This window comes from Bos grunniens, chromosome 10 (genome assembly GCF_055505025.1).
Source record: "Bos grunniens cultivar Pamir isolate PY7600 chromosome 10, Bosgru_T2T1.0, whole genome shotgun sequence".
In the NCBI taxonomy this organism is placed as follows: Eukaryota; Metazoa; Chordata; class Mammalia; order Artiodactyla; family Bovidae; genus Bos; species Bos grunniens.
Window position 1 is genome coordinate 101,235,972 of NC_141174.1, and position 26,272 is coordinate 101,262,243.

The 26,272-nt window shown below is 49.3% G+C and overlaps 1 protein-coding gene across 4 annotated transcripts in view; it reads right to left on the reverse strand.

Moving 5' to 3' along the window:
- MCC (MCC regulator of Wnt signaling pathway) overlaps nucleotides 1–26,272 on the reverse strand; it is a 424,575-nt gene that overhangs the window by 18,236 nt on the left and 380,067 nt on the right. For all 4 annotated transcript variants that reach the window (XM_086323343.1, XM_086323344.1, XM_086323345.1 and 1 more), the window contains 4 exons: nucleotides 24,299–24,482; nucleotides 10,461–10,695; nucleotides 7,882–8,088; nucleotides 4,116–4,216 (listed from right to left, as the gene is read on the reverse strand). In XM_086323343.1, the coding sequence (XP_086179469.1) occupies nucleotides 4,116–4,216; nucleotides 7,882–8,088; nucleotides 10,461–10,695; nucleotides 24,299–24,482 (727 nt within the window). The remainder of the gene's footprint in view (nucleotides 1–4,115; nucleotides 4,217–7,881; nucleotides 8,089–10,460; nucleotides 10,696–24,298; nucleotides 24,483–26,272) is intronic.

Sequence of the window (26,272 nt, forward strand, 5' to 3'; positions counted from 1 at the left end):
AGCATCCCCCTGCCAGCACACGGAGTCCAGCGGAGAAAGCAGTGGCGTGCGATTTCCTCACGGCCTTGCCGTGTGACCTTGAGTGAGCACTCAGCCTTGCTGTCCGGTCTGCCCGCCCCTGCCCCCTCCACCTCATACAGGGGATACCACCTCCTCCTTGCCGCCTCCTAAGCATGACGGAGAAACAGCCTGCTCCTCTCAGCTGTGCCCGGGTCCTCAAGGCAGGCTACACAAATAGCACAGAAGTACAAGAAGACTCCTTTCTGAAAACTGCCTCTCCTGAGCTGCATATCACAGCTTACTTCTCCGGTGGGAAGGCTGTTCAGCTAGATTTTACTAGGAACGTGAGCAAGACAGGGATCTGGGGTGGAGAAGGGCTTTGCAGCACACAACCTGTGCAGACAACAGTGGAGACAAGGTGCCCCGATACGAAAACTCCTCATGTGCAAGACAGGAAACCTGGTCATCCAGATGGGGTTTTATGGCAAGCCTGGAGCCAATATTCCCACAATAAGCGCTCACGGAAGTGGAGGGAATGAAATCAGACCAGATGGAAGCTAGATGGTAAATGTGCGACTGCCTGAAGGCCTGGTTTTGTTCCAGACATAAGAAGGTTGGGTGCAGACACACCGAGAGCAGGGTTGTGGGGCTGCAGCTGCTGGGGCAGGACAGGGACCAGGCAGCGACTGGAGCGTCGCAAGGCCCTTCCCGGGGCTCCTACCAGAAAAGGCCATGCCGAGCTTCCACCCCAGGTAGTGCCAGTGGTAAAGAACCCACCTGCCAACACAGGAGATTTAAGAGATGCAGGTTCAATCCCTGGGTCGGGAAGATCCCCTGGAGGAGGGCGTGGCAACCCCTCCAGTCTTCTTGCCTGGAGAGTCACAGACAGAGGAGGCTGGTGGGCTGCAGTCCATGGAGTCACAAGAGTCGGACATGGATAGTATCTTAGCACGCTCAGCCTCTGCCCGCCCCTCTACACACCTGCTCTCTTCAGTCCTGTTCCTGGGGCCCACAACTTTGGTGTTTGGAAGCATCATTTTCCAAAAAAGGAATATGTCTGAAAATTCTGTGAGGAAACCCTCGACTGACTCAGCCACTAGCTTGGCGGTGATTTAACACCTTCAAGGAAGGTGGTAGTTTCCCCTTGACTTTTAAAAAGAAAAACACCCCAAACCTCAGTGCTTGGGCATCTGTGATATAAACCCTCATGAAATAATGATTCCCATTTCTAAGCTATGTATACAGTATAATTATGTTATTTTCCTTTTTCCTGTAGCCCTGTGGGTTCTTTCTTGGCTCCATATATCTGGGGCTTGATTAGAAATCCATGCTAACCAACTCAAGGCTGGCTATTGGAAATCCATTGTGACTGACAGAACAAATGAGGTCTCTTTATGTTTAGTCAGCAGAATCTGCAACCTGCTTGTGCCAGCGAGGGCCTCTGAGGTTCGGGGATCTTGAAAAATGCAGGGGCTTCGCTTACAGACACAATATCCAAATGGCTCCCACTTGGAAGCGGGGGGTGGTTTGCGCCCCTAGTTTCTGGAGCAATCACGTCATTAGGATTAGGTGAGGGCATTTTCTGCACAGCTTCTCTCTTCCCTCCTCAAGCAAAGCGATTACCATTTAACCACATGGCCAGAAGCGCTGGCAGTGTAAAAACTGAGCTACTACAACTTGGAAGGAAAGAGCAAAAGTGGCAGTGAGTCAGTCAGGAGGGTAGTGAGGTTCCCTACAAGGCAGCATTCGGTCCACCTCAGCTGGAGGCTCCACTATAAAATCGACAGCCCCGGCTGGATCAAGACAGCAGCTTGAGCATGCACTGTAGCCTTCCTCCATTCCAAATCCTCCCAAGTGATGGCAAACGTAGTTTTAAAAAAAAATCCTAAAGAATGATGGAAACTAAAGAGCGTTCTTTGTCTGCCAGAAACCGTGAGCAATCGTAAAAAAGGAAAGGCAGGTTTTATTCTTCTTGAAAAAGGAAACCACAACTCAAAATGCACACTGAAGAAAGCTGCTACAAAGAAGAAGGGGATTCAGGGGTGCTCTGGCCAGAGGAACGGGCGGGGACCAGACACCTGGGTCAGACACGCGGCCTAGACCTGCCGTCAGCAGGGAGGGACAGAAAGCGCGGAGCCAGAGCCAAGTCACCAAACTCAACTGTAAAGCTCACCTGTGAGGAAACAGTCAGTACAGCAGACAAGATATTAAGTACAAGTGTCCTCAGAGAGACGCAAGAAGATACCATCATTACAAGAGAGATGACAGATTTAATCAACAAAATAAACTCAGCGCATCAGTCAAACACCATGGTGGCTCCAGCTAGGGAATACATTTGTTGTTGTTTAGTTTCTGTCATGTCTAGCTCTTGTGACCCTGTGGACTGTAGCCCGCCAGGCTCCTCTGTCCATAGGGATTCTCCAGGTAAGAAGACTGGAGTGGGTTGGAAAGTAGACCTTAAGAACCTCCTCAGTTCAGTTCAGTTGCTCAGTTGTGTCCGACTCTTTGCGACCCCATGAATCGCAGCACATCAGGCCTCCCTGTCCATCACCAACTCCCAGAGTTCACCCAGACTCATGTCCATCGAGTCAGTGATGCCATCCAGCCGTCTCATCCTCTGTCGTCTCATTGTCTTCCTGCCCCCAATCCCCCCCAACATCAGAGTATAATAAGTATAAATGTACTAAATTCACAGTAGATTTTGAAAATTTAGTAAAAAAAAAAAATTTAGAAGAAAATTTAATAAAAAAGGATTAGAAAAATTAGAAGAAAATATCTTTTAGAGATATGGATTTATATTTTGAAATATTTTGGATGCACTGAGTGAAATACAATCCGTTATTAAGGTGGACTATATCTGTTTCTTTTTAAAAAAAACATGGATCCTAGAACATTTAACATTACAGTGTGATTTGCATTACTTTTCTGCTGGACAGCCTTGCTCTAGAACCGAGTGCAAAAGGGTGGGGAGAGGATGAAAAATCAGGATATGGAAGACAGATCTAGAAGGGCAGAGAAACAGCCACAATAGAGGAAAATGCCCGGAGGTAAATAAACTGAGGCTGTTTGAGTGGAAAGAGACCGAGATGGTGAGGTAGGCATTCTCACTGAAGGTGGAAACAAGGTAAAGACATCTGTTTGTTTTCTCTTCAGTCAACTTAATTATCTTTATATTTGAGGAATATGCTATGTATATAAAGCAGCCAAAGAAACTGTTAAAAGTTCCCTAAAGAGCCAACAGAATTTACCTGCAATATTCCATCCCAGCGATACCAAAAGACACCTGTTTTGACTGTCACCTTTTAACACAGTCCTGAGAGTCTAGCCAGTGCCATACCACAGCAGAAAGGTGAAGAAGCAGACCTTTTTCCATCTGCAGGTGGGATCACTGTATATGCTTTCCTCTTGCACTCACCTTTCTGGCCTGCAGGCCTGTACAAGGAGGCGGTACGGGCCTCCTCTCTCCCAGGCAGCTGTGATACTCCCGGCGAGTGGCGTCAGCAGCTGGGAGAACCGACCCCAGCCGTCACCCCTGGCGTACACCGTCACCCCTGGCCTACGCCGTCACCCCTGGCCTACGCCGTCACCCCTGGTGTACACTGTCACCCCTGCATACACCGTCACCCCTGGCGTACACAGTCATCCCTGCATACACCATCACCCCTGCATACACCGTCACCCCAGTGTACACCATCACCCCTGGTATATACCGTCACCCCTGGCATACACCATCACCCCTGGCCTACAATGTCACCCCTGCATACACCGTCACCCCTGGCGTACACCGTCACCCCTGCATACACCATCACCCCTGCATACACCGTCACCCCAGTGTACACCATCACCCCTGGTGTATACCGTCACCCCTGGCGTACACCATCACCCCTGGCCTACAATGTCACCCCTGCATACACCATCACCCTGGCGTACACCATCACCCCTGGCCTACACTGTCACCCCTGCATACACCGTCACCCCTGGTGTACACCGTCACCACTCGCGTACACTGTCACCCCTGGCCTACACTGTCATCCCTGCATACACCGTCATCCCTGGCGTACACTGTCACCACTGGAAGAAACTGCCCCTCCGGGTGGCGGGCTGAGTGTGCTTACCGACGGATGGCGTTCGCAAACTCTGTGGCCAGCTCGCTGTCACCGCACGCCGTCCGCAGTTCGGCCAGGGACAGGGCAGGGGAGGCGGCGTCTGGACACTCCTGAGGACGCAAAGCACCGGGTCAGGCATGCGGCTGAGCTGAGGGCGCCAACGGCAGAGCGGGAGGTGAGCAGAGCTGCAGGGCGCCCCAGCCGAGCGCCTGCAGCGCACCTAGGCTGCCCCACGTCCCGAGCACTCGCGGGCGCCCAGGTTACACACACGAGTTCCCTTGTCTGACCACCATGACGGCCCTCTGCAGCAGACACTGTCAGTATCCCCTCCTGGCCAAGGAGGACCCAACGCACAGGGAAGTGATGCTGTCCTGAGTCACTGCGAGGACTCCGCGGAACCAGGATGCCCACTCAGGTCAGCGCTCCTGTCACTCAGGAAAGACACGTGGGAAACACATGTTTGTGTGGTCCCTGCCCCCATCCCACACCCTCCGGGGAGAAATCCAGTCTCCTCTGGATTGAGGGGCTTCACTGGGTCCAGGTAATCATCTAGAAAACCTGGGAGAAGGGGAGGAAAATGGAAGTGCATCTTGGCATGAGACAGGAACTTTGACATCACCTAACCCAACTCCTCCTGTTTTACAGATAAGGACACGTAAGAGCCTTTAGAGAAGGCCTAAATCCGGCATGGAGCACAGTCCATTCATAACACCGTGACTGTGCCCATTTAAGCGGCCGCTGTCTGCATACAGATGGAGAGCAGTTGCTCTGCTGTGGAATAAGCAGAGGGGGACAGTGCTCATCTAATAATGTGTTCAGCAGATACTTCCTGAGGATTTACTACAACCCAGGCTCCAGAAGAAAAAGCTTGTGACCTGTTACTCGAGACAGAATGTAGACAGAAGGCTGCATCTCAATGGGTGAGCACTCCAAGGGGTCAGGGGCCCAGGGCTGGAAGCCCAGGTGACAGGAGGCGGGGGGGGGGGCCTCCGCCTGCCCGCATAGATGCGCCACACCCCCCGGGGCTCGGGAGGACAGCACCGCGTCTGAGCCCTCCTCCAGCCCCCAGCTCTGCTCTCTTCCCTCCGCTCCACCTGGTGTCTTGCAGCCCCGAGCCGCCACTGACCAGCTCTGCAATCTCTCCAGAGTCCAACACCCTCTGTGAGTACATCGACTCCCCTGCGGGGCTGACGTGTCTTCTTAAAGACAGGGCCAGCTTTGTTTTACCCAGTGCTGCTCACCGAGCGTGTCTAGTAATCTCTGCTGCACACAGACAAGAACTGAAAAAACCTAATGTGATTTGGTCAAGATGTGGGACCCAGCCTGTTGGCTGAAGGCAAGTTTTAAACCAAGCATGACACCCAGCCACCTCCCTACCTCGAAGCAAGAATAGGTGTTCTAAACTCCAGTCTGGCTGGCCACCTGTTTTTATTAAGGCCCACAGAGTAAGAATTATGCTTCTATTTTTAAAATCAAGGGAAAGAAATCAAAGGACTATTTTATGATATGTAGGAATCATGAAATTCAAATTTCAGTGTCTATAAATAAAGCATTGTTAGAACCTAGCCATGTGCCTCTGTGTCTGTATTGTCTCTTCCTTCGCAGTAAGGAAGAGACAATTTTGCAATGGTAGAGTTACATAGGTGCGGCAGAATCTGTATGACCCCAAAATCCTAAAATATTGACTATCTGGCTCCAGCCTCTGCTCCAGACTGCTTGCTTCATCTACCAACAGATAAGACCAAATGAATAGCCCAGAAGGGAGATATTATTGATAGAGTAAATGAGTCTAATTTTTGAAAGACAAAATAATCAGCTTACTCTAATTTCATTACCTGAACAACACAGGGTACTTTTATAAAAGCTCTGTACTCTAATGTAAAAAAATAAAAATAAATCATCTGGTGTTCTACGTCAAAGAGATTTCTGTTTTCTGGAGCCATTCCACAGAATACAGTGCTTCTCCCAGTCAAAATAAATACTAAGAACCAGGGGAAAATGCTCAGGTCATGGGCCTCCTGGCAAGAGCTCGGTAAGTCCACTTCCACCCCACCCTAAGAGTACATACGCAAACACAGGAGCTCTGTCCCAGAGTGACGGCTCACAAACTCAAAGGGCTGTGCGTAGATTCTGAAGCCGTTGCCACAGAATGGACAAGCCGTGTCTGTGAGCCCCAGATTCTCCCGTGTGAAGAAGCACTGCTGCCCACCCCATGGTCAGAGCCCTCAGGCACTGGCATGTGGTCTCAGGGCGCACCCCATGGTGACCTTTCCCAAGCTCAGACTGTGTCACGTCACTCCCTGCAAGAGGCCCTCTGCGATCCCTCCCCGTGCCAGGACGGCACAGCAGGTAGGTCTCTCCAGCCAACACATCAACCCCTCCTCCCCCTGGGCTTGGCTTGTGCTGCTCCATCGGTCCAGGGCAGACTTCCACGTCCTTCCTGGCCTCTTTATCGGGCTCGCACCCACTCTCTACTGGGTCTGTGTTCAGGAAACCTGCCCCTAACCTCCAAATCTGGATCGCGGGTCTGGCCTGTGGCCTCCCCTCGCACTGGGCATTGATCTTTGCACTCTGGATGTTGTGTCCTCTGTTGTGATCATCTATTTGCCCACTGGTGTCCCACACTGGAAGCTAAAATCCTGGAACTATCTCCAGCATCTTGCCTGGACCACATCACATCCATCACAGGAATGGATGACTGAGAAGCAGCAGGGCCTTGGGAGAGCAGCCCCACTGGGTGCTGCAACCCCAGCTCCCTTGGCACCTTGTAGGTGAGAGTGGGCAGAGGGCAGCTATGGTCTCTGGAGCAGGCAGCACAGTTCTTAGCTGTCTAGGGGAACCATTCTCTGCCACACAGCATCGGCAAGGGGCTTTCTTCTTAGGGACACTTCTCTAGTGAAGACGCCCCTGCGCCTGGGCCGTGAGGGGCCACTCACAGAGCAGCAAGTCACTGCACACCCGCAGTCCTGGGCCAGAGACAATGGGTCAGAAGAAGCTGGCGTTCATCAGGAACAGAAATCTGCATGCACGCAATTCCAGGACCCTGCAGCGAAGGATGTCTTTCTTTAGGGTCTAGACTATTTTTTTTTCTCCAAGGCAGTGTTTGGAATTATTCTGCGATAGAGGATGATGGAATGAGCTTGAATTCTAGAAAAAAAGACTTGAGGGCTAATGAAAGTGTGAGTTTGCAAGATGATGCCACTGGCAGCCCACACTCTGTGCTCCTCGGGGTAACTCAGGGCTCGCCTTCCTCCTCCTCTGCCTCAGGCCACCTCCTGCCTTCCACCTGAAGGAAGCTGAGGAGGAAACACATGAGAGGAAGAGGACCAGAGTCGGCCAGACTGGAGTTAAATCCTGATTCTGCCATTTACCAGCTGTGAGACCACACCCCCATCTTTTAAACCTCATTTTTCTCATGTAAATGGGGATAACTCTTGCTTCCCGAGAGTCATGAGACTCAGGGGAGATGACACGTGTGGCGATCAGTACCACGTGATCAACACCGATGATCACACGGGCCAAGAGGAGGAGGTGGGGTGAGTACTGGCCTCCTGGACCACTGCACAGGCCACTGCCCAGATGAGACCGTGATCTATGAGATGCTTTACCTGCTTTATAAAGTGAGGTTTGAAAAAATGTGGACTTGGTTTCTTTGCACTCAAAACATCCCTGTCTTTCAGATCTCTAGAATGGCTGCAGTTCCTCTGGAGATAAGGAAGCTGAGGGCAGTGAGTGTGGCTCTGCAGGAGGGGAGGCTGAGCCCGGGCCGCCCTACCTTGCCGGCCGCGTCCTTGCCTCCGCTGCTGGTGGAGCTGAGGGACCGCGTGCGCTGCTCCTTCTGCTCCTCCACCTCAGACTTGAGGTGCTCGATGTGGACCAGGTAGGCCTGCTCCTGGGCTTCTCGTGTGCTCAGCTTCAGCTCCAGGGCTTTCTTCTCCTTCTCCAGGAGGTAGAGCTGGGCCTTCAGCTCGGCCATCTCCTCCTGTGGGGCACAGAGCGTATGAGGGGCTGGTGGGGTGACAGCAGGGCCGCTGACCGCCCCGCGAGGCCCCGCGGGAGGCGTCACTTGGCAGCTGTTGTGGGGGGGCCAAGCCCCAGGGGAGACTGGACGGCTATCTCCACACTCCCGCACCACGCCACGGGCTTGCCACTGTGCACCAGAACCGAGACCAACAGGTAGAAGGGACAGGCCTGCAGGCTTTGGCTCACACTAAGGAGCACCTTTCGAACAACCAGGAGATTCCACCTCCTCTTCCCCAGTGGTCATACTCGCCTTGCTGGAGGCCAGTTTTCTGGCAGGCAGAGGCTAACCCGCATCAAAGAGGTTGAAGCCTCTGACTAGGTCCCTTCTAAATTCCGTTTCCTTTCCCATTTTCCATGACACCAACCATGAATATCATCACCCTCATGGCAGTTGGGTCCTGCAGCCATGCTGGGCAGCTCAGAAGCACCCACAGCAGTGACACTGGCCCCAGGTCCTATCAGCTTCAGGGCCCAAAGAAAATCCATGGAAGCAGAGCCCTCCTCAGGTGACTATTCATCAGGTCACTTCTTGAAGTACCTTGGAAAAGTCAAAGGAGAGTTTGCTGTGAAGAGTAAGAAGTGACCCCAAAATGGGACAGTGCTCTCCTGGACAGTGAGAAGCACTCGCATTTACTGAGCATGTAACCCCGCTTTAAATGGTTATACTAAGCAGCTCATTAAGTCCTCTCACCCTGAGCTAGGTACTATGAATATCTCCATTCATGGATGGGACACTGAGGTGAGCAGAGCCCACAATCTCTTTTCAGCCCCCATACTGCGTAAATTATGGAGCCTGAGTTTGAACCCACGACATCCAGCTCAGAGGCCAGGTAAGCACCAAGCTACAGTCCCCCACCCCATGAACACCTGGTCAGTCTCCCCAGGTCTTTCTGTGATCCTACTTAAAAGGATTCTTCATACGCTGAGTCACTTCATACACTGAATCCCTCAGGAGGGATTCACCAAGTCACTCACTGACTGCGGTCACCCCTGAAGTGACCCTCTTCTGAGCTAACAAGCCACAGGCCTGCTGTGCTGTCTTGGGTAAGCCAGACCCGGGAGGAGATGGTCTCAGCTCCAGTGTGGGGAAACACCTGGAGGGCACCCAGCACGGCTAGTTATACTCAGGGACAGTATTAGCCATGGAGAAGGCAATGTGCCGAGCAACTGCTCAAAAGACGATGCAAACCTTTCCTGACGATGACATAAAACCAGGATGAAAGGTGTTTCCACACACTGAACCGTCTCATCTTTTGCCACTAGAAACAGGATTCTTAAGGTGCTGGCAACACTGTTTCCTGAGCTAATGTGGACAGTCACGCCCAGAACAACACACAGACACAAGCTTGAGAGAAGGAGAGATGAATGCGTGGGTGCCAGAGATGAAGCGGGCGTTCTGCCCAAGAGGAAAGATGAGGCAGTCACAGTGCCGGTCCCTGAGGCCTCGGGTGGGGAGGGGGCCCAGGACCTGGGCTTTCAGCACCTGCACAAGGGCGGGGCGGGCAGCCGGGCCGGGGAGCCCGACGGGAGCACTAGCTCGCAGAGGAGACTTGAAGGCTGACTCCTGGAGGGGCGGCCAGGCCACGTGTGTCCTCACTCAGGTTTTGGGTGGGAAAAGCAAAGAAAAGCCTCCTTTGAGGAATCAGATGACAAACCTGAAGGATGCATAAATGAACAACAGGAACTCTCAGCCAAGAATATAACAAAGACCAGTCCTAAACCTCTGAAACCTGCAGGTCCGAGCAGGTCTAAGGCCACAAGTATCTACAGGGATATCTCTACCCAGGACGACCCAGGACCACCCAGAAGACAAGAACTCCACCGAGGGCGAACTGGCGCCTGGGGTGTGATGGGGAAGGTGGCTGTTGGTGCCCCACACAGCACCAAATGGACAAGCAGGTCAGGAAACCAGGGCTCCTGTCCAAACGCTGCCCTGGCCTCTCCCTGTTCTCCCCGCCTCACCTTAACATCAGCATCCACCCGGGAAGCACCTGCAAGCATTCTGGAGACCGATCAGAGGCTGTTTCACCCCGCAGAGGCCTCTTCTGGCTTCTCCTGGGGATGAGGTGCTCCATTCTGGCCTGGGATCCCCTGAGGCTTCTCTAGAGCTCAGGGCACCTCTCTAGGAGCACTTCCAGCTCAAGGGACCCCGGACATACTGAAACCACTCCTGTCTACACACGAGGTTCTGGCTGTCCTCCTGTGGAGAGGCAACTGAACACGGATGGCTGACCAGCTTTCGAGGGGCCTTTTTATGTTTCCTCCTGATGATAGTGGAGTGCAGGGGATGAGGGTTTGAGAAAAGGCCTCCCCGCCCCCCGCCACGGATACCTTCATGGCCATGAGCTCCTGCATCAGCACCGCGTTTTCCAGGTCTAGTCGCTGGTTGTCTCCCCGGGGCTTGACGTCGTAGCTGAGAGGGTCGATGTGGATGCTCTCCAGCTCCAGCATGGTCAGCTTGACCGCTGCCCTGTCGTTCCTGAGCTGCTGGATATAGTCCTTCAGCCTTTGCTCGTCTTCTTTAGTGAACTCTGTGTCACAGCTGCTGGCTGTGGAGCTGGTCGTGCTGAGAAGACAAAACAAACCACCTCACTGCATCTCCAGTGACTGCTAACAGCTCTTTTCCTCCTCATTCTTCTCCATACCCTCCTCTCCCAATAGCACCTGGCTGGTATGCCAAAACATCAACACCAAAAAGCATTCTTCCTAGCACTGGACATCGATACCACCTTTTGGGAAAGAAACGATGTGAAGAATATCGGAAATGTCTACACCCTTTAAGACAATATGTGGACTCTAGAAATGAATTCTAAGGAAATAATTCCACAGAAGCAGAAAGATACACACATACAAAGATGTTTCGTGGAATATAAGGTTTAGTGAATTACAGTATATATCAAAAAGAAGAAAATTACGTAGACATTATGGAAATAATTATGACAATGGTGGAGAGAGTTTGAGGAAACAGGATGAAAAATATGTCATAAGAATAGTTGTACACACTGCTATATTAAAAATGGATAACCAACAAGGACCTCCTGTATAGCACAGGGAACTCTGCTCAATGTTATTGGCAGCCTGGAAGGGACGGCAGTTTGGGGGAGAATAGATGCACACATATGTATGACTGAGTCCTTTCGCTGTTCACCTGAAACTATCATAATATTAATCAGCTATACCCCAATAAAAAATAAAAAGTTTAAATTAAAAATGAAACAAAATAGGGTGCTTTTAGACAAGACTTAACAAAAGGGATACGGTAAAGGAACAGAGCGAGGTGAAGAACAAAGTATCTGTAGTATGACCTGCAGACTGTGTGTGTGCGTGCACACGCACTGTGCATACACACGCCCCAGGCCGCTGACGGCGCCCCAGGGGGCGGGAGCCGGAAAGAAGGGCAGTGGGGGCACCTTCTGTGGGAAAGAAGGGCAGTGGGGGCACCTTCTGTGCGTAGTATTGCCACAGCTCGGAAAGCAGGGCGCCCCCAGGCCTCCGCGGCCGTTCCTCCCCCATCATGGATGAATATAAATCCTTCACAGGGACACAGGCTGGTCTGAGGGGCCCTTGGCCACCCACACTGTGGGAATGCTAAGCAGGGGCTGGCTGTCCTAAGGAGCACCTAGGCCCGAGCCCCGGGAATGGGACAGGCATGTTTCTGTGGGTTCCAGAGTCCCACGGCAGGGTGAGCAGCACAGGAAAACTGCAGCCTGGCTCTCAAGACCTACAGGGGTTTCTCTGGACGCCCCTGCACTGGACATAGCCCGCATGGAACTGGCTTTGGAAAGATGGCAGATAAACAAGCAAGGGGCCTATTTAGCTGTCATCAAACAGGCCAGCTTGGCATCATCATCTCTGCCGTTACAGAACTTGAAGTGGAGGTTCTGAGACATTTCGTGGCTGGAACCTGGTGCAGCTGGGCCTAGGCTGACGTCGCCTCTCCCCAAGATTTCCATTGTGAGGTGCTGAGCCAGGAGCAGGGACTGGTATCCGCAGGCTGTTCCACTGCTCCGAGCCCAGGCCTGCCCTCCTCACCTCACAGCAACAGGGCTAACAGGCCCCCAGTCAGCAGATGAAATCTCACAACCTCGATGTGACAAGAACGTCCCATTCTTGCCTGTGACACATTATCAAGAAGTTGAGGCTTCCAGGGAGGGAAGGGTGGAAGGGATGGTAGTCCACACACATGAGGAAGAGGATTCCCTAGGGCTCTGGTAGTCTTCAAGTCAGAGAACTCCGGCCAGCATAAAAGCTCCCGATTACCACAGACTCTCTGGGGCCCCCTACCACCCCTGACTCCATCAGGACGGAGCGAGATCAGTCTGACCAACACACAACACCTCGTTAGAGGTGCTGATGGTTACTTACACGTGTCCATTGGAAGTGAGAGGGGAGAGCTGGTCAGAGAGTGTGAGGCAGAATGCCAGGTCTCACAGGGCCTCATAGGGTTGTGTTTTCTCTCCAGAATTGGATTTAGAAGCCCCCGGAGGGTCTGTACTAGAGCAGTGACAGGATTCACCTTACATTTTAACAGGCTCCCTTTGTCTGCTGTACTGAGGTGGGATGCAGGGAGGCAAGGTCAGAGACAGGGAACCCCTTTGGGGGCTCTTGTAACAAGCTCTGGAGAGAAGGTGGAAGCTGAGAAGACAGGAAGGAGGTTAAAAATTATTCATCAATCAATGCTGTGTTCTCAAGCTGTATTTTACAAAGGATGAGACGGGACAAGCAGCAACGCCCTCCAGTTGGAACGCTTCAGGTGCGACGTCATAAGCAAAGCGGAGCAAGGGAAGCGTGAAACAGCAACCGGTACTGCCAGCAGAGGGCGCGGGGAGCCGGCGGGGTGTCTGTGGATGACAGCTGTCCAAGAGTGACTCGTCTTGAGGAGACAGGGTCCCCCCCTCAGCACCTCAGCCTTCTTCAGTAAAGCTCGGTGACAGGCATGCCTCACAAAGAACCACCCAGGAGCACTCAGAGCTCGCCTGCGTGGATTGTCAACACAGTGTGGAGGGATAGATGCCTATGGCCTAAGGTTCCACACGTGAGCAAAATTAGAGTGAACTGAAGTGGTGGCAGTGTTCACAGCGCATTCCACGTGACTGAGGGAGGAGATGTCCTCCCAGACACGGCATGTTTAGACAGCACGGTGCTGGGAAATAGCAACACTTTTTTTCCAGTGAGTGGGGAGAAGGCTTCAGGTAGGAAAATCCTCTCCCATGAAGCTGAGACTCGCCACGAGAAGTTCACTTTACAACTTCTTTTTATGAAAAGTCACTTTGGAAAATTTTAAATATACAGAAAACCCAGAGATAAACTAGTACCTGGGTGGCTTTTTTTCATGTCTTCTTTGAAATGCCTTTTTAGAAATGCAACACACTTGGGCTTCCCTGGTGGTGCAGCAGACGGGAGGCTTCCTGCCAGCGCAGGGGACACAGCTTCCACTCCTGGTCTGGGAGGCCTGCACATGCCGCACAGCAGCTAAGCCCCCCTGCCGCAACGCCGGGGCCCACGGGCTGCAACTGCGGAAGCCCACGAACCTAGAGCCTGTGCTCGGTAACAAGAGACGCCACCACCAGGAGAAGCCCGTGTGCTGCAACTGGAGGGCAGCCCCTCTCTCCACAACTAGAGAATGCCCACTCGCAGCAGTGAAGAACCAGTGCAACCATGTATAATAAATACATAATTAAAAAAAAGACATAGAACATCCTGGAGGTACCCCCTGATTCCTGTCACTTAAAAAAAGATATTTCCTACAAACTGAAGGTAACGTACACCGGTCAGCATGGCCATCATCAAAAAGTTTACAAATAGTAAATGCTGGTGAGTGTGTGGAGAAAAGGGAACTCCCCTACCTAAGTGGTGGGACTGTAAGTTGGTGCAGCCACGGTGGAAAACAGTACGGGGATGCCTCAGAAACCTAAAAGTAGAATTACCATATGATTCAGCAATCCTATTCTTGGACATATATCTGGACAAAACTATAATTCACAAAGATACACGCACCCCTATGTTCATAGCAGTACTGTTTACAATAGCCAAGAGATGGAAGCAATAGACGAATGGATAAAGAAGATATGGGGTGTGTGTGTATAGAATGAAATATTAGCCATCAAAAAGTACAAAATAATGCCATTTGCAGCAATGTGGATGCAACTAGAGATTATCATACTAAGTGAAGCAAATCAGAAAGACAAATACCATATCACTTATATGTGGCATCTGAAGTGGGACACCAATGAACCCACCTATGAAACAGATAGGCTTCCATGGGGTCGCAGAGTCAGACACAACTGAGTGACTGAATTGAACTGATGAAATGGAAACAGGGACATAGAGAATGGACTGGTGGTTGCCAAGGAGGAGGGGTGGGAGAGGGAAGCACTGTGCGTTTGGTGTATACAGAATGGATAAACTGTATGGTTTATATATATATTATACATAATACATACAGATATATAAAACTGGTGTATATAGGATGGATAAACAGCAAGGTGCTACTATATAGCCCAGGGGACTATATTCAATATCCTGTGATAAACAGTAGTGGAAAACAATGGACATGTATGTATAACTGAGTCACTCTGCTCTACAGCAGTAATTAACACAGCATGATAAATCAAATATACCTTAGTAAAAATTTAAAAAACTACTTCAATACTCAAAGGACAGTAGAACCTAGAGAGTTCTCCAAATATTCTGCAGGCCCTGAAAGGTTAGTATGTTGGCATATTTTCTGTTTAGCAGGACTGGTGCTCCCCAGTGAGAGAAAGAAACAGAAAAGAAGGGCAAAAGGTCTCCCCTCCAGTCTCTACCCCTGTGGAAAGCTCAGGGCTGTAATGCTTTTCCAGGGGAAAGTTTAATTCCAGATAAGCACCCAGCCCGGCAGCCCCTCTGGGCGGCTTCCCTCTCCTTCCAGGACACCCCAGCGGGCAACGGATCAGGCGAGGCTCATTACGGTTCTGCTCTGTGCTCTCACGGTCCTACCCGGAATATGGCTCTGACAGCGCTGGGTGGAGGGGAGGCCACGGCCCTTTCTCAGCCTCCTTTAGACAAAGGCGCCGTCTCCAGAGAGCTGGCTGCCACTGCCGGGCGGGGGGCAAGTCAGCCATTAACCCTCGGGCTGGGAATGCAGGAGGACCGCAGGATGAGCACAGCTGTCAAGGGGGGATACGTCACTGTCCGAGGGAGCTGGGCTCCTCCTCTCCAGGGTGAGACGGATGGTGGGAGAGGGGCAGATGAAGGAAAGCCCGGTGTTTTGCTCTGGTTTCTCCAGGAGCCAGGCCAGGTTGCGTGGGCTTCTCCTTTCCCTGATGCTCGGCTTGTGCTCCCCTCGGCTGGCTCGGTTCCGAGTCCATTAGTGGCCTGCGGGACGTCCGCTCGCTGCCCGCATGGGGGCCTCCAGCGAGGGGAGCGCTTGCTGGCCGGCCTGGGGCCCCCACCCCCTGCCTGCCTGATCGCGGTGGGACTGGATACAAGAGTGGAGTTCAGATGGCCTCTTTTCTGTCCCTCTCCACTGTGTCTGCTGCTTGTCCTCAAGACAACTTCCCCTCTTGCTTTATAGGGAAAAAAACCCCATCTTTTTTCCCCAGCTTCCTCATCTTGTCTTGGCAGAAAAGAACATTTCTTTTGTCTTGAAAACCAGAGATGGATTCCTCCTAAAGTTTTTCTCAATGTCTTACATGGCTCCCAGTTACAATCTCACTTTCACCACGTGCCACCGGGGGGCCTTCTAGCTGCTGAGCATTTACAATTTATTTGAAGGGTGGCGGGGGTCAGGCCAGGTGACATTGGGCCCCACTTCTCTGAGCAGAAACTTGAGCCTGTCAACTGCTTGAACCTTTCAGTGTTGTGCTGGGTATCCACCTATGCCCCACCCCCTTTCTGACAATTCTTTGTCACAAAGGAGTAAAAGTACTCAACACAGCCCAAACTTCCTAGGTCCGGATGCTCTCACATGATTATAAGAATTCTCTAGAAGTGGTTCAGGCAGGAAAAATTTTCCAAAAAAAAAAAAAAATAGAGCTGATGCTCAAACACCAAGTTTAAACTGTGCGGACCACTCATACCTGGATCTTTTAAAAATAAATATAGTTCTATAGGACTTTCCTGGCATAGTGGATAAGAATCTGCCTGCCAATGTAGGAGTCACAGGTTTGATCCCTGGTCCCGGAAAATCTCACATGCCATGAAGCAACTAATTCTGCATGCCCCAAGTACAGAGCCTATGCTTCAGAGCTTGTGAGATGCAAATACTGAAGCCCATACACATAGAGCTTGTGCTCTGCAACAAGAGAAGCCACTGCAATGAGAAGCCCGCGCAAGGCAATGAAAAGTAGCTCCTGATTGCTGCAACTAGAGAAAGCCCGAGCAAAGCAACAAAGACTCAGCGCAGCCGGGAATTAAAAAAATATATATATATACATACATATATACATATATGTATATATACATATATATATATATAGTATTACATTTATGATGGGGGTTGGAGGAATCCGTGGTGAGTCTTGGAACGGATCCTCTGAGATTATACGGGTACGTAAAACCTGCCAGCAGATAACTACAGTCCTCAAGCACTTTCTGCTTTCAGAAACTTAGCTGACAGTGGAAGGCAAAATGAGAGACACAGTTAGGAGACAGATGATATTTCTGCAGCTATTTATAAGGTGCTGTTATGATAGTGTTGGAAACCAGGCATCTCTAAAACAAATATTAACCTGCTCCTGATTTGGTTGCTGATAACATACGGAGATAAACACCACATAGATCTGATACTTCCACTGCTGCTAATAATTTCTCTGACATTAAAAAAATTAAGCACTTTACAGTCAGCACTCCCTATCTATGAATTCTGCAATTGCGGATTTAGCCAACCTCAGGTGTAAAATTTTTGAGAATAAAAGAAAAAAAAAAAGAAAAAAAAGAAAAAAAATCCAGGAAGTTCCAAAGAGCAAAACTTCAATTTGCCATGTGCTGGCAACTATTTACATAGCATTTACATTTTATTTACAATTATTTACATAGCTTTTACATTATATTTGGTATTATATAAGTAACTTAGACATGATTTAAAATATATGAGAGGATGTGTGTAGGTTCTAATGCAAGTATTACAATGTTTTACACAAGGGACTTGAGCATCTTTGAACTTTGGTATCCACAGAGGTCCAGAACCAATCCCTCGAGGATATCGAGGGATGACTGTAAATGATTTCCAACGTCATTAATAATTAAGAGGTACAAAGTAAAATATTAAGGGTATTTTTTTTTTGCTTAGAGATTGACCAAATTTTTAAAATGTATGTTATCCAGTTTCAGCAAAGGAGGCAGAGGTGCTCACACAGTTGCTGGATCGTGTATGGGGAGGTGTGTGGCACTAGTTGACATTTGAAATAATAGTCATTTTTGAGCCAGCACCTTCTACTTCTCAGACTTGATCCCATAGAAACTGCATCAGGGGCACAGATACAAGGACAGGGTGGAGACTGCAGCAGTATTATAATAGTGAAAGTCAAAGTGAAGTCGCGCAGTCGTGTCTGACTCTTTGCGACCCCATGGGCTGTAGCCTACCAGGCTCCTCTGTCCATGGGATTTTCCAGGAAATAGTCCTGGAGTGGATTGCCATTTCCTTCTCCAGGGGATCTTCCCAACCCAGGGATCGAATCCGGGGCTCCCGCATTGTAGACAGACGCTTTACCATCTGAGCCACCAGGGAAGTCAACAAGTAAGAACATCCAACAAGTGAAAATCATTCAGTCGTGTCTGTCTCTTTGCAACCCCATTCTGCAGCCTGCCAGGCTCCTCTGTCCATGGAGTTCTCCAGGCTGGAACACTGGAGTGGGTAGCCTATACCTTCTCCTGGGGATCTTCCCAACCCAGGGATCAAACCCAGGTCTCCTGCATTGCAGGTGGATTCTTTACCATCTGAGCCACCAGGGAAGTTCAAGAATACTGGAGTGGGTAGCCTATCCCTTCTCCAGCGGATCTTCCTGACCCAGGAATTGAACCGGGGTCTCCTGCATTGCAGGCGGATTCTTTACCAGCTGAGCCACCAGGGAAGCTACTACTGAGAAGAATGGCACACACAGAGATGCCTAAACATATAACAACACTAAGGGGAAAGGGAAGGGAAAGGGCAAGATTCACGAGAGTCCAATAAACAGGATCCTTTTCGGGGTAAAATGAGATGGAGTCACATTTTTAAAGATGCCATGTGTCGGTCTGTTGACGACACAACCCTGCCCCTTCTCCTGGGACCCTCCCCTTCTCTTTGCCCCCGAGGCTCCTGTGGAAACCGCCATGACCACAGATAACTGGGGAGGTACTTGAGCCCAGCTGGGCAAGATGTTCCTTCCTAGGATTTTCTTACTTGACGCCAGTGAAACCAGTCAGCCCAGTGTACTGATGGAGGTGGTGTGCGGGTTTTCTGTCGTCTGGGGAGTGGCCTGCAGCAGGGAGGTGTGGGGGCCACAGGGCCCAGGTGAGGTCTAGTTCTCCCGCTCATCCGAGCCCTCTGCCCTCAGCCTGGGTCCACGGCTCCTGTGTGGGAGACCCGATATCCACCCCCAGATTTGAGTATGCGTCTGCCACTGGCAACCGAGGGGCTAGCAGGTAATTAAAAAATGGGCGGCTGAATCTGTGAAGACACTCTCCAGACTGTGCGCCATATTGTTTTCAGTGAGGGTCCTCACATGGGGAATTTTATGTAATGCTTGGATTTCAATTGTTAAGCTTACTTTGAATACAATGAGCATATCATTTTTGGGGAATCAGCAAGTCTTAAGGAAAGGGAAAGCATTTCAACTCTCTATCTAGTTCCCACAGAAGCTAAATGATAAGTGACAGGACATTTCTGCAGGAGGCCTGCACACCACGCTATCATGTGGAGGACTGTGTCTGAGCTGGACTTTAGAACTGATGAGCACTCCTAAGCCTAAGTCCCAAAGACTCCAGATAGACTCTCCTGGTACTTGGGTGGGGAAAGCACCTCTTTTTTTCAGAGGGAAGTAGACGTGCCTACTCTGACAGTCAGATCGAGTCTCTCATTCCTGGAAGGTAGCTGATTTGCAGGGGGTGCACAGGCTTATCCTAACTGGACGGCTGCTTCAAGTCCATTCACCCTTTCAGTGGACACAGTTCCACTCTGCTCAGTCTTTCTTTCTGTTCCAGGGAAACTTCATCTTAGATCTTGGAAGGTGAGGGCTGGGCACCTCTGCTGCTCCACTACTCTCCATTTGAACCGAGGGAGCAGGCCTCAGTGTGAGTGGTCAGCCAGGTGGAACCCCAGTTCCCTGGGTGTTTCCCAAGCTAAATGCAAGGCTGCAATCACAGCCTCACAGGATCAGCACCTGCTGGCAGGAGAGAAGGGACCCCAGCCTCCAAAAGGGCAGACTTGCTGTGGCTGATGCTGTCTTGGCCCCTTGTCCTATTGTAGATTTAGATCAATGATCGTGCTTCTAACCAATGAGCTGAAAGTGTAATGCTTGACAAAAAGAGCAGGTCTGACTAAGAATTCCCATTCTCATTTCTTAGCAGTTTAGTCCACTTGCCTCACTGCTATGATACACTGATAAAGCTTTCCAGGCAACCCACATTACCTGGTTACTCTGTTAAGACAATTATATTTTCTAATTAGGCCGCAGCTGTAGTTTTACAAGAAAAAAAAAAAAAAGTGTTTCAAAACTGCAAGAGCAGCATCTCTGGGCTCCTGACCACAGAGTCAGCTGTTGGGCTGGTTACATGTGCATTGTCCTCCCTGGGAACCGCCCCTCTGCTGCTCGGTTCCAAAACCACGACCTTTCAGCTATCGGGAGCTGCTGTGTACTACCAGTCTGAAGCCTGGCACTCAGCATTCCTTTCCTGAGACCTGGGGGACCAATGGCTGGCACTCTGATTAGAAGTCTCTCTGCCAGCTGGCTACAGCGGGAGGGGAGGGGACTGGTGGAGCCACATACAGCTCCACCTCGGAGGCCTCCGGTCTGTCTTTCGTCCGTAATCTTGACAAGCTGGGAAGGCTGGGTGGAACGCCAAGATTTACAAACAAAATCACTTATAATTATGAAAGCGTCTGGTGGTTTGGGACTTTTCTTTTTTGGGGGTACTTTTTTTCCTGAGCTGCACTGAACATAATCAGCAGGCTGCTTGTGTCAGGCCCCAGGAATGTGTGCTGCCACATGAATGCCTGGCGTGAGGTTCCTTTGTACCCACTGAGCAGCTCTGATTTGGGTGGGAATGTGAAAGGGAATTTTTAAGGAGAATTGAGTGAAATCTGACCTCTGTAAGCCCTCTGTACTTTGATGGGAAGATCTGTTTAAGACTGAATTTAATTCATATGGGCAATCTTTAACGAGGTCACCCTTGCAAATAGAAACTAAGTTCTGAGCAATCTCAATCTACAGAAATACATCACCTCAAATTAAGCTTCTTAGGTCAGGAATCAACAGCTAGAACTGAACATGGAACAACAGACTGGTTCCAAAGAGGAAAAGGAGTACGTCAAGGCTGTATATTGTCACCCTGCTTATTTAACTTCTATGCAGAATACATCATGAGAAATGCTGGGCTGGAAGAAGCACAAGCTGGAATCAAGAATGCCAGGAGAAATATAAACTCAGATATGCAGATGACACCACCCTTATGGCAGAAAGTGAAGAGGAACTGAAAAGCCTCTTGATGAAAGTGAAAGAGGAGAGTGAAAAAGTTGGCTTAAAGTGTAACATTCAGAAAACGAAGATCATAGCATCTGGTCCCATCACCTCGTGGCAAATAGATGGGGAAACAGTATCAGACTTTATTTTTCTGGGCTCCAAAATTACTGCAGATGGTGATTGCAGCTATGAAATTAAAAGACGCTTACTCCTTGGAAAGTTATGACCAACCTAGATAGCATATTGAAAAGCAGAGACATTACTTTGCCAACAAAGATCCGTCTAGTCAAGGCTGTGGTTTTTACAGTGGTCATGTATGGATGTGAGAGTTGGACTGTGAAGAAAGCTGAGCACCGAAGAATTGATGCTTTTGACCTGTGGCGTTGGAGAAGACTCTTGAGAGTCCCTTGGACTGCAAGGAGATCCAACCGGTCCATTCTGAAGGAGATCAGTCCTGGGTGTTCTTTGGAAGGAATGATGCTAAAGCCGAAACTCCAGTACTTTGGCCAATTCATGCGAAGAGTTGACTCATTGGAAAAGACTGTGATGCTGGGAGGGATTGGGGGCAGGAGGAGAAGGGGACGACAGAGGATGAGATGGCTGGATGGCATCACCAACTCGATGGACGTGAGTTTGAGTGAGCTCCGGGAGTTGGTGATGGACAGGGAGGCCTGGCGTGCTGCAATTCATGGGGTCGCAAAGAGTTGGACACGACTGAGTGACTGAACTGAACTGAAGAAGACTGTCTCAAAATCAAGGCTCATCTATACATTAAAATATTTCTAAGCAATATTCACCCTTACAGTCTCCACTGAAGGGCTGGAGAGAAAATGTTCCCACTCCTGCCTGGCTCTACATTTGAATCTGACTTAGATTAAAGTATTATTTTTATTTATATATTTTGCAGGTAATAATTATTTTGTGGGTGGGGAGGCGTGAGCTAAAAACCTGTAAGAAACCCCTTATAAGCTATTGAAACAGCACACTATTCCTGTCAACCCAACTCTTGTGCTCACTAATTCAACAGGACAGAATTTACTGACAACGTGAGAACTGCATTTCTATTCTAAATGAATGTGGAAATTACAGATTATCTACATCTGGAAAAGTCATTAAGAAGAGCATCTGCTTTATGAGTTTAAACAAAATAATCTGGTTTTGTCCATCAGCAGATGAATGGATAAGAAAGCTGTGGTACATATACACAATGGAGTATTACTCAGCCATTAAAAAGAATACATTTGAATCAGTTCTAATGAGGTGGATGAAACTGGAGCCTATTATACAGAGTGAAGTAAGCCAGAAAGAAAAACACCAATACAGTACACTAATGCATATATATGGAATTTAGAAAGATGGTAACAATAACCCTGTATATGAGACAGCAAAAGAGACACAGATGTATAGAACAGTCTTTTGGACTCTGTTGGAGAGGGAGAGGCTGGGATGATTTGGGAGAATGGCACTGAAACATGTATAATATCATACAAGAAATGAATTGCCAGTCCAGGTTCGATGCAGGATACAGAATGCTTGGGGCTGGTGTACTGGGACGACCCAGAGGGATGGTACGGGGAGGGAGGTGGGAGGAGGGGTCAGGATGGGGAACACGGGTACACCCGTGGCAGATTCATGCTGATGTATGACAAAACCAATACAATATTGTAAAGTAATTAGCCTCCAATTAAGATGAATAAATTTAAATTAAAAAAAAAGAAAATAAATAAATGATCATCTGTGCTTTGCTTCCTTGAATAAGACAACTGTTGCTGGAGTCAAAAGGAAATAACTCCCTTGTGTCTGTGGGCACCTGGCCAAGTGTGTTACTGGGAATGTCGCCTTTCCTGAGGCACCAGGTCCAGAACAGGTAAGTCTGCACTTGGGCAGATAGCCGGGGTCCTGCCAGCAGGAGAGACAGCTGGGATCATTATGTTCCCTTCAGGTACCGAACAAAACATCAGTATTTCTTCTTTTGCCCTTGAGATTGAATACACCCTTACGTGGTTTTGGTTGCTTGATCTGTAAGCAAACAGCATTTTTTAAGTCATAAGCTCCAACCTGGCCTAGTGAAAAGAATACGCTTGGTGCCACAGCCTGGGCTTGGGTCTGAACACCCCTCTGAGCTGTCAGTTATGTGACTTTATGTCGGCAGGCCACTCACACATCTCTGAGCCAAGTCTCTCTCACCTGTAAAAATGGGGTCATTACTCTTCCTATCTTTTGTGATGTGGTTATTACATGAGAATCTCTAACAAAGTACTTTCTAGACAGAACTGGAACATAAAGGGAAGGCATTCTATTTGCAGCAACATAGATGGACCTAGGGATTATCACACTAAGTGAAGTAAGACAGAGAAAGACAAATATATGCTATCACTTCTATGCAGAATCTAAAATATGATACAAATGAACTTATTTATGAAACAGAAATAGACTCACAGACATAGAAAGCAAACTTATGCCTACCAAAGTGGGAAGGAGGTGGGAGACATAAATTAGGAGTTTGGGGTTAGTAGACACAAATCACTATATATCACATAAACAAATAATAAGGTCCTACTGTATAGCACAGAAAACTATATTCAATATTATATATTAAACTAAAATGGAAAAGAATATGAAGAAATATATATATACACATGGCTGGATGGCATCACTGACTCGATGGACGTGAGTCTCAGTGAACTCCGGGAGTTGGTGATGGACAGGGAGGCCTGGCGTGCTGCGATTCATGGGGGTCGCAAAGAGTCAGACACGACTGAGCGACTGATCTGATCTGATCTGATATATATGAATCACTAGCTGTATACCAGAAACTAATACAATATTGTAAATCAATTAAAAAAAAAGAAAGAAAAAGGGAAGGCATTCATGTTTTTAGGGATTTTGGTGACAAGACATGAGAAGATCATTGGAAAACATTTCATTATGACTCTCCATCCACACCCAGTGGAATCCAACTGCTTCAGCAAATTACGCTTAGCAAGGTGTTCACTGTTTCCCTCCCCATCTTGTTCAAGCACCTGCTTCAGTTTTCTAGATTCACAGATACTGAACTTGAACCCCAGTTCATGCTAAGCATCTGCTAAACACATGCTATGAATATGGCCTCACTCTACAGGGCAAAAGGTGGGAGAAGGGAAGCCTGTTGCCCGAGAAGGCTTTACGAAGGACACAGGCACAGGAGGAAGGGAGAGAACGCAGCCTGGAACTAGGAGGCGGTCTGGGGCTTGGATGCTTCGGGACCATTTGCAGCACATGGGCCTTCACCACCCCAGATGCTTCTTGAAAATCAAGGACTGTTAGGAAATGCAGGGCAGAACAAAGTGGGAAAGGGCACAGGACAGAAAGCAACATGGTTCCCCCCCCTTCCCTCTGGGCGGCAACATGAGAAGGCATTTTCCAGCTCTCCCACTCAGATCCCAACTGTCGGGAGGGTGCAGCCTGCCACCCTTGAGCCTCGCAGTCCTTGAGCTTGGCCAGTGGAGCCGGTGGACGCCCACCCGGCGCGGCAGGAGCGCGGACTACCTGGTATGGCTGTTGGAGGACAGGCTCTCCCAGGGCTGCCCGCTGCAGCCAGCCACCGCGAAGGCGCCCCCGCAGCTGCCGTCCAGCTTCATGAGCAAGGCCTTGGCGGCGTTCTCAGCCGTCTTCCGGCAGTCGTGGGCTCGCTTGAGCATCTGAGTAATGTTTTCATCCCCTGACTGGTCTCCTGCAAGAAACCAAGGGGTTAATTAATCAGCAATGGTCTAGATAAACAAGGCTGGGTGATGGGGCAGGCACTCAGGGTGGAGGTGGCTTGGTGGAGACAGGGGTGGAGCGTGTGTCCTGGGGCCGGTCCTTCACCTAGAAGCTGCGATGAGGAAGGCTTTCTCTTCCCCCACAGACGAAGGGCTGGCCCGTGTGAGCTTCCAGCTCTGTGTCCAGCGGTAACCTGCTCTGATTTCCTAACTCCTGAGGCTCCTGGCTGCTCCCGGCATGCAACCCCAAGACTCCTGTGCGGCCCGTCTCCCTCAGCTGCTCAGCGCTTCCTTGGGAGCGAGACCAAGGGGAAATGAGGCCCAACCTCGCCATGTTTCCACACGTCTGCAGCTTCGCTTAGAACTTCATGTAGGCACGAGACACAGAACTAATGGTTAAAACGAAAACCTTGGGATTGGCTCTGATGTCCTGCATGGATGCTCTCCCTGAGTGCAGTCATGTCCAGGGGCAAGCTCCATGCCTCTCACAGCCAGCTAATGTCTGCAGCAACACTCAGGGTGGTGGCCACCAGCACGCAGCCAGGTTGGGGATCCCCTGCCCAAGGTGGCCATGTTCTAGCTGCGTTTTCAAAAACTTTGCAGGCCAAATAAGTCATTGGTTTGTTACCTCTACAGCCCAGACCCTCAATCTTCCAATATTTATAAATGAAATCTAATGCCAAAGTCTAAGATACAAAAATGGTAAATATGAAACTGGCTTAAGTGGGCAGGGGGTATGGGGAGGGGGATACACTCAGCTTTCCCACTCTCCAAGCCCAACACTGGGGCCCAAAGAAACTCCTCCAGATTCCCAGGCACAGTTTGAAAACCACCGTCTAAATCATCCAGGATGAATGGTTGTGCAGTCAAGAAGAAACAAAGGAGAAATCCCCATAACTACACTGTGGGTGAATGTTACAACTCATTCTTGCTGTGTGGCTCCATGGCACGTTAGGGCAGGATGACATATCACTGCAACTGGGCAGAATAGAAGAGTCCGGTTTAATAGGGAGCTGCTAAAAAGTAAGCTTAAAAAGCTGCTAAATAAGATACTTTACAGACATCCACAACTGACTGCTCTCTGAATTCTGAAGAGGCATATTAACTGACTGCTCCATTTTATAAATAGACCCATGAGCCAACCAGGATTATGTGAATACAAGGCATTTTATTATTGATTTTAAATATTTAAAATGCAGATTTAAGTCCTTTTAGCTCCTATCCAAGTCACTGTGCTGAGTAGGGACAAGCTTCATATGAGGTGCCTTTCGAGGATAGCACAGACTAAGACAGTCCTCTGAGAAAAAGTAGAAATAAAATGATTGATTTTTTGCCTTTAATTGATAATTTTCCTTAATACATTTATTAAAAAAAAAAGAACTTGACAGCAAGCCAAGATCATTTTAGGATTCTGCTTAATAGGAAGAATAAAGTTTTATGGTTTGGTTAAAAGACCCTGAAAAATGAGCTTCCTAATGGAAATGCTGGCAGAGTTTCTACTGTTGGGCTGGGAGGGTAATACTATTTAAAAAACAACAACAAAAAAACAAGAAAACTCAGAGAGAGAGGTGGAGGATGGTCACACATACAAATGGAGGCCTGCTTCCTCACTGGGTGACTTGGATATGAAACAGGAAATTAATACCCAGGATACTCCTTTATTTCAGATTCCTGTCCATGTCAAAACTGAGGAAAGGAGGGAAGGAGGAAAAGCAGGCGAGTGTTTGTTCAGTGCAAAAGCTACAGCCTGGGCTCCTTGTGG